At 36.9% G+C, this 15,632-nt stretch overlaps 1 protein-coding gene across 1 annotated transcript; it reads right to left on the bottom strand.

Annotated features, from left to right (window-relative positions):
- Nucleotides 1–10,045: 10,045 nt before the first annotated feature.
- LOC113310303 (threonine dehydratase biosynthetic, chloroplastic-like) lies at nt 10,046–13,947 on the bottom strand. Its single transcript, XM_026558923.1, has 9 exons — nt 13,426–13,947; nt 13,126–13,305; nt 12,652–12,921; nt 11,941–12,147; nt 11,598–11,846; nt 11,431–11,504; nt 11,191–11,308; nt 10,705–10,839; nt 10,046–10,524 (listed from the first exon to the last, which is right to left on the bottom strand). Exons 1-9 carry the CDS (start codon nt 13,906–13,908, stop codon nt 10,384–10,386), a joined length of 1,857 nt encoding a protein of 618 aa, XP_026414708.1. The 5' UTR covers nt 13,909–13,947; the 3' UTR covers nt 10,046–10,383.
- Nucleotides 13,948–15,632: the final 1,685 nt, after the last annotated feature.

The raw sequence follows: 15,632 nt of genomic DNA, 5'->3' as shown, positions 1-15,632 counted from the left end.
CCGATTATTAATTGGATCCTATTTTACCAAAACAAGTATTGTGCACACCAAAGATTATAAAACCCAAGTCAGATCTTCAATATCTTCTTTGTCTTCAAATCTTCTTAAATCTTCAATAAAAACCTGCACACAATCACTTGAATCTCTTGTGATCAATCACGCACAGAACGGAGTCTGTTAACAATGGATTATCACAAGATCGTCTTTAGAACTCACAACAGTCTAAATATCTCTGTCGAAACTCTGAACTAGTTTGAGTGAATCTTATATCAGAAGAGAAGATTCTCAAGAATAAACAAACTAGGCGCAATCAGATTTCAACCATCGTTAGTCAATCAAATCAATCGAAAACAAAAGATAAACCGCAATTATCTAGTTTCCCACCAACGGTACACGCTAGAGCTTCTCAATCCCAAAGAAGACTTTAAACTCTCCTCTCTGAATAGGCGGCTACACCAGTAACAACAACAAAAGAGGAAGTCTTTTGTTACGAAGGATTAGTTTGCTAGAAAGGCAAACTTCAAGTATTTATAGACAAGGAAGTTTGGACACCAAGGAATTTCCAAAACCGAAAATATTCTCAAGATATTCATTAAAGAACAAATTCGGTTTTCATAATTCCTGGAAATGATCTGTCTAAAAATAATGATCGAAATCTCTCGGAAAATCTAATTAGTAAATGCACATTACTAATTCTGGAATTTCCCTACAAAATGAAATTAATAACCTTAATTAAAAGATTTTTAACTTACTTATGTTTCGATCCTGGGATTCTGTTCCCTTAGCCGTTAAGGAATATCTTTAAACAATTAAATAAATAAACATTCACAACACATATTCAAAGTATGTCGACATCCTTACTTTGTAAGTTCTCCTTCACACTTACAACCTTGAAACCGATTTGTCACACTTCCAAACAAGTATAGAATTGGTTCATCTGCCTTTCAAGAACTATGTGATTGATCAAACCAACATTCAATCACAGTCACGGGTTTAACGGTTCTACCAAAACAAGTTTCGGTTCTACCTCCATGTGAGTATTGTGCATAGTCACACTAGATTTCCAAAATTAGGTTGACTAGGTACTAGGATCGGTTCCCCACATATATATGGTATTTAACTTATATGTGTTGCACATGTCCATAGGATCTGTTCCCCTTTGCCTAAAACGTGTTGCACATGTCCATAGGATCGGTTCCCATTTATGCCATAAACCTTGCTGCACCCCATACAAGGATCGGTTCCCCTTTGTGATGTACTACACCTCTTACTAGGATCGGTTCCCCTTTCCCATATTTGGTCAGACAAAACACAAACCCGATGATACCATCTCAACTGATTACTTAAGATCGGTTTCACTAATAAAAGTCATACCAATACATAAGTTAGGCCTCTGTGAATAGTTCTACCAAGAACACAACACAAGTTGTGAGAGGTTATACTCAATCACACATATTGGTTGTTCATAAGATATGCAATGAATAACAAAACCAACAACACCTGGCAATTTCCTTTTCGGTTCACAAGCAAGTTTATGAACTTACTTCCTTAGAACACATGTAAACATTGTTCCCTGGGATGAAATCCTCACCTCATACCCATACATAATCACAATAGCATTCAAATGATTATGGCGATGTCTTATCTACAAATTTTAATGGTTAAGCAATAAACCTCGTATTGTATTCCTTAATACTATATCTATCTAGAGTTCAAATATGCTTCGCAGTTATATTTTCAATATGCACGACTTGAAAGATAGTTAGGGAATGAAACAGTTCAAGTCAAATATCACTAACCTCAAGTGGAAGGATGATTGTTGTCGTTGTATCTCCTTGCTTCTTCACATCTTCAAGACTTCGCAATACTTGTAATGTCTCATATCATAATACTTTCAAGCTAACATATACGAAGTTGACTCCAGTACATAATCAAGCGACTCTTAACATGAGTTTTGATTCATTAAAATATGACAACCAAACTTGACATACCAACGCTTGGTGGGTTCAACCGAGCCATGCTCTAACACCTTTCTTATTTCCTTTCCTTCAAGTAGTAACAGTTTCTCCTTGTTCATGCTTTTAGTTTCATCTTTAGAACATTGAGGAGAATGTTAGATTTAAGTTTGGGGGTATGGAAGCAACTTTTAGTTGCATTATGAAACTCCAGAGCCTAGAAACTTGTGAAAATTCAAGATAACACTAACCAATCTAAGTGGATAGTAACATCTTGGGTGTAGGAGTTGAGGGACCCAACTAAATGGTCTATTCATAAAAGGACAGAAGTTCGATGTTTGTATTAACATGATAGTTATCACTGTATCTCAGAGTCGTCACTGTATCATGTTCTGTTTTTATTTTTGCAAACTTTATGGTTTCTCAATGTGATTTGGTCGGGCACTAATGTTTCCTTGTTGTCGCCGCTAGGATGAAGTAGAATGTTTGAGATCAAGCCCCATTTTTGTGTATTTTTTTTATTTAGACCAATAATTAATAAAAATAAAATAACAATAACCATAATCTAGTATGGACACTTGGATAACAATATGTGTGTGTTCTCCATATCTTTGTCGTCTAAGAAAACGTGAAATACAAAATCCATGAGAACTATCACGTAATCTGATGAAAATGAGCATGTGCTTGGATCCAAAGATCTAATCATGTTCTCGATTCTCAAAAAAAATGATGAGAAAAAGATAGAAAAAAAATTATTCAATAAGTAAATCGACCGCTAAACCCTTTTTGTATACCAGCTGAGTTGATACTAGAATTAGGATCATACCAGTGGGTGTGTATCTCAATCCATTAGGATTCATCTTGGCATTCACGTTCATACTAATATTCTGGAAAACGCCATTCGCTTTAGTCAACAATCTCAAAACATCTATCTTCATATCCACTTTCTTAGTCTATTCACATGTGATTGTGGTTTTTTAATCCGAATATTGACGTTCATTGTGCAATTATCTGAGTAGAGCTCTGTTTACTTATATATGAATTTTAGTACGCCTGGATGCAGACTCGTGTACAATAATTGGATTCAAAACAGGGTGATTCCTTCCATAGCCAATGATTAAGTACGCCAACTAAGGAGATTGTTTGGTGTCGTACTCCCTAGTTCTTCACGGGTAGCTAGGGTCTGGAGTAAAGATTTTGTGGGTACACCTCTTGTAAACCCTCCTGAGACAAAACTCGGTCACATAGGGATTCAAAGGCTTATTGCACAAGCTAAGTACAATCGCGATGTCTGAGTTAGGATTTTATTTTCTATATTAGATCTGATCGAGGACTAGCAAATAATAACTTTGGTAGTATTTAATAGACACATTTTTGTGTCTGATTTGTCTTGATTCTCTGTAATTGTTAATGCTCAATTTTTTACTTATTATGGTGTTTTATGTGTTTGTAGGTGTTTTTTAGAAATACACTTTTGTGGAAAAATTGGCTCGAAAAAAATGTTAAAGACACCCCAAAATGTGTTAAAGGCACCCATGATTTTTGCCAAGGGGACCCCAATTGATATCAGCACCCGAAATTTGGATAAGGGGGCTTTCTTCTTGATTTTCAAGCAATCTTTCTGGCGGGAAAGTTTCAGTCAACTGCGTGTTTTTATGTCCATGATTTGGACGAGTTTTTGATAGATTCCTTCAAGGATTAGGATTGGATTGACCCTGTTTTATCTAAACATGGATGGTTTTAATTATTCACGTAAAGAAAACAAGTTTCCATATTTATTTATGCAAAACAGAGAAAGAGAGTATTACAAGAGTTAAGGTCGTATTTGGCAATAAGTTGAGGAATATGAGAAGATATTACCCTAAGATTCGATTATAACAATTACCTGAGATATTTTGGGAAGTTTTAACCATCCAGTGATGCGTACAGAAGATTGATAGAGATACTCCCGTGACTTGAGTGCAAAGAAAAAGAAAGATAAACTGAAGATTTTTGGAGATATTCTGGAGGTTGTTGAGCATAAGTAGATCGGTAGGAGTCCTAGAAAGATATACTGAGACTTTGAGGCAATTACAGTGCGAGGAATTCGAGTTGCAGAGAAGAATCAACACCAACAACAACAAGAAGAATAACACAAAGAATAGACAACCAGAAATTGTTGTTCATAAATCGTTACCTGTTCTTTGCTGAAGACTGTCGTTTCTGTGACTATTCGCTTGTATTATTTCTCTGTAACAACGATTCTGAACGCTTATAAACGTTGCAGATTTCCTGAATTATTTTTTTTTCCTATTTTTAAACACTTTTGAGACGTAAATAATTATTTTAATTATTTTGAACAAGTGATTAATATGAAGAGATAAACTCCGTTACCGACGCAACAGAGAAAGCCATTTTTCCAATAAAAAGTGGTATATTCTTATTTATTTAGTTTTTACAATTCTTTTATGATTATTTGCTTGGGTTAAAAAGTTGATTTAATGATATTCGTTAAGGAATTGGGATTTCTTTTGGTCGTGCATGCTTAGACTAGGGTTTTTAATGTTCCACGCTTTCGATATACAATGGTTATTCAAAAAAATCTATTTGTTGCAATATTTTAGAATCAAATTGAATGTATGAATCACATAATTATAATTATGTAATTAAATCACCTTGAAAATTGGTAAATAGTGGAATCTTAGCCTCAGTATTTTTTTATTCTTGTTATCATTTTTATCTGAGTTTTCTATTTTTGGTGTTAGAATTTTAAATCTGAAATCAAGAAGTGATGAATCCTCTTTTCGACTCTGACTCTCCCACTCCAATCGTTGCTTTTCTTCCTGTTACTTCGAAAGTAGCCGCTTCAGCTTCAACCATTTGAATTTCGATATTCCTTTTCTCCACAAGTCTGAGTAACGAATCTTTTTATCACTTTCCACACCATATCATCTTACAAATGCCTTGCCTTTTCCAAGATTTTTGTTTCTCACGGACAAGCTCAATATCCCCATTCTAAATGCCTTTGGCTTGCGTGGTGGAGTGTGTCAACCAAAGCGTGACAGTAACGGTTGTTGTAGTTAGACTTTTGTGTCTGCTAGTTTGGTCTTGGTAAGAACGATTTTTTGGGGACCATGGTTTTTTTGGGGGGACCATGGTTTTATTTTGGGTAAAGACATTAGAAGTAAATCTAGGTCACCCCTTATCTGGATATTTATATTAATACCTAAATTACCCTCCTGATTAATTTTGGGTGATGATTAGTTAGTGTTAATAATAGTTAGTGTAATGATTAGTGAGATGATTAAGTTAAAGATAATTAGTGAGATTAAAAAATCACATGGTTTTTTTTTTAAAGAAGTAGAATTATTGAGAGAGTAAAGTTAGAGAAGATGAAGAAGGAAAACATGAAAAACGATGGATTTTACCAACCACAACCGGAGGAAGGGTATTTGGGTACCCAGGTGTGCTTCAAACTTAGATAATGTTGGTTGAATTGCTCCAAACTTTCAAAAAAAATGAAAATTTTTATGTAGATTTGGGTCAGTTCGGTTACCATATGTCAAGAACATGTAACCGAACACACCTGAAAGTGTAGTTCGTTTACGTTTTCCAAACACGCAGGTTACCGAACTCGCTCGTTAATGGAGGTTTTGGTCGTACAGTGTAATGTTCGGTTACTTAGGATAAAATGGTAGGTAACCGAACTTTGAACTTAACAATTTATTTGGGTACATCTTGTGTGTTCGGTTAGTTCGCAAACTTCAACGCAAACAAGTTCCCAACCGAACTGCAGGTTAAAAGTAACCTAGTGTTAGAAGTTCGGTTGGTTCGCAAACTTCAACATATTTTGCGAATCAACCGAACTGGGCTTATATATGCATATATGCAATTAGGCAAACGTTCGGTTACTACGAAATTTATTTCTTGGCGAATTAGGTAGAGTTCGGTTACGAAGTTTCAAAGGTAGAGTTCGGTTACAAAGAAAACTTAACATTTTTGCGAACGAACCGAACTTGTGAACTTCTCATTATTTTCGTAAATTAAAGTTCGGTGATATCCTTATTTTGCGAAGGAACCGAACTTATGGACTTCTGTTGTTCTAATACAAGGAGTTCGGTTAAAAGTATTTTTTGCGAATCAACCGAACTTTATTGGCTAAGTTCGGTTACTTTGTAGTTTTAAAAATTTTTGCGAAAAAACCGAACTCTATTGGCTAAGTTCGGTTATTTTGGAACTCAAGATAGTGGCCACAACAACACAGTTCGGTTAGACTGGATTTGTTTTTTTTTCGGTTCTAAGGGTGGAGTTCGGTTACTTTGTAGTTTTAAATTTTTTTGCGAAACAACCGAACAGAGAGTTCGGTGACTTAGTTTTAAATCCAATAGAACCGAACTGTTCTTCGTGTTCTTCATTTTCAAGAAGTTCGGTTAGTAAACTAGGGTTTTTTGGAAAATCGGCCTAACCGAACATGGCTCTGTAACTCCTACTAAAACCCTATTTTGATGATTTCTATTCGATTGAAGCAATCAAAATCAAATTAAAGTGAAGGGTTTGTTGGAAAATACCTCCGGAGTGGTCCCATGGAAGAATCAGGCTGTGGCTGGCGTCTTTTATACTCGATAAAATTATCATGTAACAGAACTTAATTGCGATTGCATTGATGTTGTTACATTTCTTAAATAGGCGGCGGTGGTAGTGGGAGGAGGAGGTGGTGGTGGTAATCGGTGGTTGGTGGTGGTGATAATCAGAGGTGGTGGTGGTGGTAATCGGCGGTGGTGGGCGGTGGTGGTGGTAATCGGTGGTTGGTGGTGGTGATAATCAGAGGTGGTGGTGGTGGTAATCGGCGGTGGTGGTGGGAGGAGGTGATGGTTATATATATAGGTGGTTATTAGGTTGGTTTTAAATTAAATTAGGTTAAGGGTAGGTTAGTCATTTCAATGTTTTAGGACACGCCTTATCACTATAGGGAAGGTGGCCTAATAAAATCATGGTCCCAAAAAAACCATGATCCCAAAGAAAATCGTTCTTGGTTAAGGGGCAGTTGACTGAATCTCTATATAAGTACTCATGTCTCTTGTTTTGATCAGAGCCCAAGTAAAAACCCGCGCTAAGTGGAACCCGGCGGCTAGAACCTAGAAGAGTTACTTTCGCGTCTAACTTGAAGTCGGTGAGTAATACCACTTCCCTTGATCACTCTTTCCAATCTCCACCACAAAATCATGATTAAAGATGATTTGGATCCAATAAACTATGATACACATCACCAGGAAGGAATTAATGCAGGATATAAAGATGGTCTGATTTCAAGAACAAAAGTATGGAAACAAGTAGGCTTATCAGTAGGGTTCGATGTTCGAGCAGAATTAGGGTTTTTTCAAGGTTGTTTAGATGTTTGGAACTCAACTCTTCAAATTCGACCTAATTGTTTTTCATCTAGGATTCAAAAGAATATTACACCATGTTTGTTTACTCCTAACTCATCTGAGTCGTCTGGATCTGAATCATCTGGATCTGAGTGAAATCACCTGACTCATCTGAATCTGAGTCGATATGTTTGTTTTGAATCAGATCTGACTCATCTGACTCGGAAATAAGTGAGTCAGTGGTTTGGTCCCATGAGTCGGGAGTATTTTGTTACCTGACTCAAATGAGTCCGAGTCAGGGGTTATGTCTGAGTCAGAGGTCGAGTCAGATCTGACTCAAAATGGAAAACAAACGGTCTGACTGCTGACTCGGTCCGAGTCAGGAGTTGACTCAGATTCAGACGCTGAGTCAGCTGCAAACAAACAAGTTCAGCTGAATGAAGAGCTGAATGAATTAATCAAAACATATTCCGTTTTTGATCCTGAGAATCAGAGTGTTCAATCTATTATGGATGCTTTTCTCCCTAAAGAAGGAAAGGAAAAAAACAGAAAAACATGTAATGGATGATTTGAGATTGAGATTTAGACGTATTGCAGCTTCATTGGGTATGAAATTGGAGCGCACAGAGAGCCTTGATCTTTGAGGAGGAGATTATCGCTTTCTCATATATATGGTATAATTCGGCTTCTTAATTTGCTTTATTTCATAAATTGGTATTGCTTTCTTTGTTCACTTGATTGAATTTGTGTGTTCATGGATTAGTCCTTATATGATCAAGAATTATGAATTTAGGCTACCGGTTTATGTTGTTTGTAGTAATTGACTTCAATACTATCGTGGTAATATTGGAGTTTTTTACTTGCACAATTTATTTCTGTAAAATAGCAACTTATGTTTAACTTTTACTTGGACTGAAAGGATTGGTACTAAAGAATTATTTTCCTCAATTATTCTTGTTAATACCTGTGTGTTATTTTCTATAGTTCGTGGAGTTGGAAACAAGAGAAATGTTGAAGTTGATGCTTGGTTGTTGCAAAGTTTACATATCTGAAACTCGTAATTGGGCAGCACCAGAGTCAATTGAGAAAGCTACCAAGCTATACCAATGGGTGGCTATTGTTAACAAGTTTGAAGATGAAGCTTATAATCAGGTTAGATACAAACTTGCAAAGTTGGTGGCAACTGACATCGGCTCCAGTCTTCAAGGTTTGTCATTTAATCCTTGAGTAGCTATAAACGGATTATACAGTCTCTCACTTGGTTGCAAAATAGTTCTGGATCCATATAGATTATTACATATTACTTTCTTATTAAGGTTGTAGGAGCTATTTAAAATTTACATACTGAACATAAAATCTATGTTACTCTTTGATCATCCAAGAATCTGTTCCATTTGAAGGTCCCATCTTCTAATCCACCTTCATATGCTGTTTCTGGTAGATACTCACAGCATTTATGTATCCTTCCTGTAGATACCTATCTCTAGTTAAGTAATGAGAACACTCCCCCTTATGTTCTTGCCACGTTCTGTAATAAACTCTTGTTCATTCAATCAGTGAATAACCGCTTTATGCATATAGAATCATCTAATTATGGATTAAAAATAAAGGCTATGAGTATCCTAAGTTGAAGTCTTCTTAACATCTCAATATATTTGGATCATGATCGTTGGCCTATACTTAACATCTCAATGTTACAAACTAGAACTCCTACTTTCTTTTGGTCCCCGGTTTGGAGATTTTCTTCATCTCGTAGATGGAAGTTGTTCTCCTTAAATTAATCCCCATGTAATTTCATTCTTTAGTTTCCAGGAGTATTATTTGTTTTGTGTTTAAAAAACTTGTACTTGTTTGTTCTTAATACCTTATCATCGTTGAAGGTGTTAATGACTTTTCACATAAAATCTGCAGTTCCCACCAGGGACTTTTTCATCCAGCACGGAGGGTCAGGGGGTGTATTGGAAGATTTATAACTTGCTGTACACTGGAGCGCAGGCTGCTCTTGTAGCTGCGTACCCGGTGTTGCAGGACGAGGAGAGCAACGTATTTAGCAGGCCGGAGACCTGGAGTCGATGATTTTTGTATGAGAAATTGTACTTCCTGCTTGCCATGTGGCCATAATGCCAAAACTAGAACCGACTCTGCAGAACAGAAATGTTTTTACATTTTAGTATTTTCTTGATACGAGTGGAACTGCTGGTTCAAGCAGATTTGCAGCAATCTATTGTGTACCAGACATCTCTATTTCATTAGTATATACATGCACTGTTTGATGATTATGTTAATTCAATTGTTGGTTAGCTTCAAGTTAATAGTAATTTTTACTTACGATTCTTGATTAATTGCATGGTTGTAGATTGTCTGTTGATCTTGGGTCAAAAGCAGCAAAAGAGAACTGGCAGTATAAGGGCACAACACTGCATGTACTTTGCTTCCTATGGTTGAGTTTCCTTGGAAGCGGGAGAGATTAGGTTGAAACTCTTTTGTTTATGAAAGTGTGTTCAGTTTACCTGGAAAGAGAAGTATTCTGATCATCACTGTATAAATTGTCCAGTTCTTAAGGCGACAACTTTACAATCATAAATATTTGTTTGTGCCAGGGGCCCAGGAGTTGCATCTTATGTTTGGTGGGCATTTAGGAAGTCAATGCTAGTGTATGAAAATCCTTCAAACTCCAAAAACACAATGTCATCTTCCTTCTGAAAGTCACAGCCAACCAAGTATCCTGTGGGGAAGAGGCCATAATCGAAAATGGAACTCTTGCCAATTGAAATTGAATTTGCAGTTGAAGTACAAAATCACGAAAAAGAGTTCCAGGTTACACATAATAGATAATCGATTATATGACAAGAGTTGGTTACAGCTGAAGGGATGAAACCTAGCTAATTCATTATATTAGACAACACCTGCAAATACAAATACGACTAAGACAGGAGAGAAACATGGAATGCAAATAAAAAGCACTGCATTCCCTTCTTATGAACGGAAAAATAGCTTTGAGCGAAACCTAACTGGCATAGGATGCTGAGGTAATCAGTTCAAGAGCATTATATATGTAATAACACGCGAAATTGCTAATCTGTTCACTGCATCAAAAGCCTAAATGCAGCATTGCTCATTTCATCTGTGTACTCGTAACCAAGATTATCAACACACACCCGGAATTCATACATCTCAGAACTTGGAACTTGAATGCCAACCAAAACATTGGCACCAGTCTCACCCTGGTGAAAAAGAGAACAGAAACAACAACGAGGAAGTCAGAGTCAGACAATGTATTATACTTCAACGTAAACAAGGCTACTATCTAGTTCATGGTCCCCAACTATTGAGGGGGTAAGGGCTTCGCTTATGAAAAGAGATGCATTTGGGAAGAGCAGTTAATGAGGTTTTCAGATGCAGACCTGTGCACGGTAATGGAACAAACTAATGTTCCAACGTGGGCTGAAGGTATCAAGAAATTTCACCAGAGCACCGGGTCTCTCTGGGAAGACAAATCGACAAATTAGCTCATCTTGAACATTTGATCTACCACCCATCTGCCAGAAATACGAGAACGAAATTGAATCATATCCTTGAAATAACAGCACTGTAAAAACATCATTTACCAGCAAGAATATTCAAGGAAGCAATAATTAGATAATAGGCATCTCAGAGAACACAGTGGTGCACATTGAAGGCTCAAAAAAGACATGGATCGAGAGTAACACATATCCAAGACAATCTAGCTGGACTTTTTTTTTTTTTTTGCATCTTCTTTAGAAAGATATTATATTGATTTACTGTCATCAGATGTGCTGTGAAACTGAGGAACTTATACTACTATGTTGATGCACCGATTTGGTACACATTAATGAATTGGAAGGGGACTGAACATGTTAAGAGGTTACCAGATGTCGTAGATGATCTTTCACCAAGTCATTAGTTGTGAGGTTAATGGTTCGAAGTTGACATGATTCCATCCGGTTCACCATTGCTGTCAGCTCAGAAACTGTATGAAGACCAACACTGCAAAATGGCCATCATTCAACATATGAAAAACGAAACACGGGGCAATAAGGTTATTCGGCATTGATTGAAGATAACTTATTGCAATCTTTCTTGCTTCATGTAAATCAAGCAGTACTTGCCTGTACAGAACGAGAGCCTCGTTTTTACTGGTATCGTATCTGTATTTGAATTCAGTGATATTCATTGGGCCTATCTGAGAACACAAGCATCATGTTGAGATGGAAGAGTGGTATGAAACAGAAAATCTTTTAAATGAAAAAAGATGAGGCATTATGGTTGACTGTACCAGTTCACAAAATTGTTTAAAGCTTCCAGGCTCCTCTAGCATATAAGTTGCAAGGACAGCCTCACGTTTCCTACCAACATCAGCAAGTTCAGTTACCAATCGCAGTCTATCAAAATTCATGTTTGCCCCACTGGTTACTGCCACAACGTTTTCACCCTTGAGGCCGTAGTACTTGCAGTACGCTTCTGCTCCAGCTAGGGCAAGAGCTCCTGCAGGTTCCAGAATACTCCTTTTCTCCTCAAACATATCCTACAATAATCTGAACGTCATAATAGGTTGAAACCAGATATCTTAGGGGCTAAAAGAGATAAAGAAAGGAAGAAGAATACATAAACAGACCTACCTTTATTGATGCACAAATTGCATCACGACTAACAAGAACCACTCCATCTATTAACTCCCTGCATAAGCGGAATGTTTCTTCTCCGACAACTTTTACAGCTACGCCGTCTGCGAAACCACCAACTTGGTCCAGCATGATTCTCTCCCCATGGTGTAAAGACAAAGCCATTGCATTTGCATCAGAGGGTTCCACCCCAATGATTTTAACCTGCACAGAAAGCATAAAAAGTTATGTATCTTCAGAGTTCCATAATAATGAAAGTCCTAAGTTCAAATAGTGTTGAATCTGAAATCTGAGTGAACGCTGAACTAGTCACAACAATTAGATACATGCTGCATAATTGTTTATCGACAAGCAGCAAAAGCAGGGAATGGCCAATGAGTCAACTTGGAGGGTCCCAAAATAGAGGATCATACCCAAAATGCTAGTGTCTTTAAGAACAGCAGTAGTACTAATATAAGTGTATTCAAAACGAATGTAAATATACGTTCAGGTAAACTTGCAAAACCAAAGTTCACGGTGAACATGTTCTAGAAATAAGTTTAGGATTCTATCGCAGATAAAGCGAACGACAAGAAAACATGGTCATTCTCCAACTCCAATAAAAATTCCTGCATTCACAAAAAGATATCCTTAGGACTACTGTGTCAGCTATACCACACATGAAACCAAGAACTATTGAGGTTAATATCTGCTAAGTGACTGACTAACCTCCGGACAAACCAGCTTTACATAAGCCGCAATTCCAGCAATTAGGCCACCACCACCAACAGGTACAAAAATTGCATGCAGTGGCTCTTCTGCTTGACGCACAATCTCCATCCCAACTGTCCCTTGTCCCATAATAACATCAGGATGATCAAAGGGTGGTATGAATGTCCGCCCTTCTTGTTCACCTTGTTGTTTAGCGTATGCTTGCGCTTCATCATACGAATCACCAACAAGGACAACCTTGGCACCTAACCTCTTGACAGATTTCCACTGAAGAACAAAGCACACAACTTTAGATAATGAAGGGAATTACAAGCATAAGAGCTTTCAACTTGTTACAACAACAAACTTAATTGTACGGAAACTATGACTTCAGCCACAACCACATTTGAACCAATAGCAACAGTCTCCATCCATTAAATCACTAGTCAATCAAATTAACCCATCTTATAGTATAAAGGATTGAACTTGAACCTTAATTTCCGGTGTTGTCACCGGCATGACAATTACAGCATCACAACCTAATCTTTGAGCAGCCAATGCAACACCTTGAGCATGATTCCCCGCAGACGAACAAATCACACCACGAGCTAATTGATCCTCTGAGAGCTTTGCCATCATATTGTAAGCTCCTCTAAGCTTAAATGAAAACACCTACAACACCAAAAAGAAAGAAAAAAGAGATACAATCCCCCATTACCATCAAATCATCAAACAAATCAAAACCCACATTTGCGAAATTGATTTCATACAGAAATTAAGAAGAAAACTTACAGGTTGAAGATCTTCTCTTTTAAGCCAGACATTAACACCAATTCTTTCAGACAGTTTCTTAGCATATTGCAATGGTGATTCAATAGCAACATCATAAACTTTAGATGAAAGTATATTAGTCAAATAACTCATAGAATCTGGAATATCTTCTCCTAATAACTCATCAATCCCTTGTTTTGATGGTATACTCCCAAGAAACCCACTCTCATATTGTAATGATTCTGGTGATACCTTCATCAATGGAGGCACAGAAGAAGAAGATAAAGATGATTTCTTTAATGGGTTGTTTTCATTACTAGTACTAACAGTTGAGGATTTCTCAGATACCTCAACAGTTCTATTAGTAGTACTGGAAGAAATCACAGAAAAATGACAATGACCCTTCTTCTTCTTCACCACCAAATTTGATTTGTTGAAGGAATGAGATGATGATGATGAATGTTGCAGAGGCACGTGTGATGGAACAAATGTAAGTGCCTCCATTGTTGTTGCAGAGGAGAGAGTGAGGAGGAGAAGTGGAGGAGGAGGGTATAAGCTGATTTTATTGGAGGAGTTAGATTTCGTAATTTTAATGACAAGTAGGGGTGGATCTCAATGGGTATGGCCGTGTTGGATATTGGCCTTGATTTAATTTTTGTTTCGATCGATGATGTCTTTTGTTTAAATGAGTGGTAGGTCACTTTGGCTCCGCCTGTCTTATAGGAGCTAACCTATGCCTAACAACTTTGCTAGTGTGCGCGCAGTTCCTGCTTCGCTGCACCAGAACCGAATCGACATCTTTAAAAAACCTAAAACGTTTTTTTTCCTTGCTCAATTAAAACGGTCCCCGAGTTATAATCCCAGAACTATCCATCCACAAAAAACCCATCAAAACAAAAGTAACACAAAAACCCCAACAAAACAAAAATAACTCGCGGTTGATGAAACCAAAATTTGGCGAAACCCCAAAAAATTTGATGAAACCAATTTTGAAATTTGGGGTTTTTGTATCAATTTTTAAAAATTTGGGGTTTTTGTATCAAGTTTGTTTAAGATGGAGTTTTAATAGATCCCAACATTTGAGTGGGGTTTTTGTACCACAAGTTTGGTCACCTTGGGTTTTTATGACTAGTTTTGCAATTAAAATACTAACGTATGATAACAGAATTTTTTAAAGTGAATGTTATGATTTATGTGAAAAGAAATCTGTTAAAAATAGGATGAATGTTGTGTTATAAGTGAAATCCATTCATCACAAGTTCATGGTTGAAGCGTCTTATGGTATCCTGATTCATGGGTTTTCCGGCCCAACAATGATCACAACAAAGGTATTGGGAAGATGTTTCTCAAGACGAAATATGATGTGAGGATTTCTCTCAATGTGTGATAGCATACTCATTTTCAACGGAAATATATTACCTAAAGGCGAAACAAACTAGAGCGACGATTTCTCTCAATATGTGATAACATAACTCATTTTTTAACTAAAGTATATTACCTGAAGTAGTATTACCTAAAGACAGAACAAATTGGGTGATAAATTTTGAACCATGATGCGTTCTCTTTGCGGCTATCTTTATAGAATTGTTGGCGTGGAATTGAATTTAATGTGCAACGAGCAAATACAAATTTGTTCACATTCCTTTAAAGAGGTTGTATTTCATATATTCTTCCGATTGATTGATTATTTAATTGAAGTTCCCCTTACCCTCTATGTTTAGAATCTCGACCTTCGTTTTATAACTCCCTAAATTAAATGAATGGTAGAGATTGAAATGTTACGTGCAAATTAAAATATTACTTACACACTAGTCAAGGAGTGTGCCCAAATTCGGAAAACAAACAAAGTCCAGCAGGAATGGTCCAAGCGAAAGCGTCAAATTTATAAAGCAACTGCTGAACAAATGTACGTATGGTTCAGCATGATATCACATCATGGTGAAAAGTATGGCATAATTTTCGATTTTCACCAAGCAAATAAATGTGGAAGTCTGGGGCCATTTGTAATATGTTGAGGAATGAATGATGATATTGATTCCACTTACTCCCATCAAACATCAGTCGTCACCTCACCTAGGTCACATGAATCGTAACTCTCTATGGATCTTTGTAGCATAGGCCCAATTTGATACTATATCACGAGAAAATATACCATTAATCACAGTGGAGTTGTTGCTTGTCCTTTTTCTTTCTTTTTTTTGTATCAAGGCACCCAAGTGTTGTTTTTT

Source organism: Papaver somniferum, chromosome 9 (genome assembly GCF_003573695.1).
Source record: "Papaver somniferum cultivar HN1 chromosome 9, ASM357369v1, whole genome shotgun sequence".
Classification (NCBI taxonomy): domain Eukaryota; kingdom Viridiplantae; phylum Streptophyta; class Magnoliopsida; order Ranunculales; family Papaveraceae; genus Papaver; species Papaver somniferum.
The sequence above is the reverse complement of the archived record's forward strand: the minus strand, read 5'-3'. Positions and strand labels throughout refer to the sequence as shown.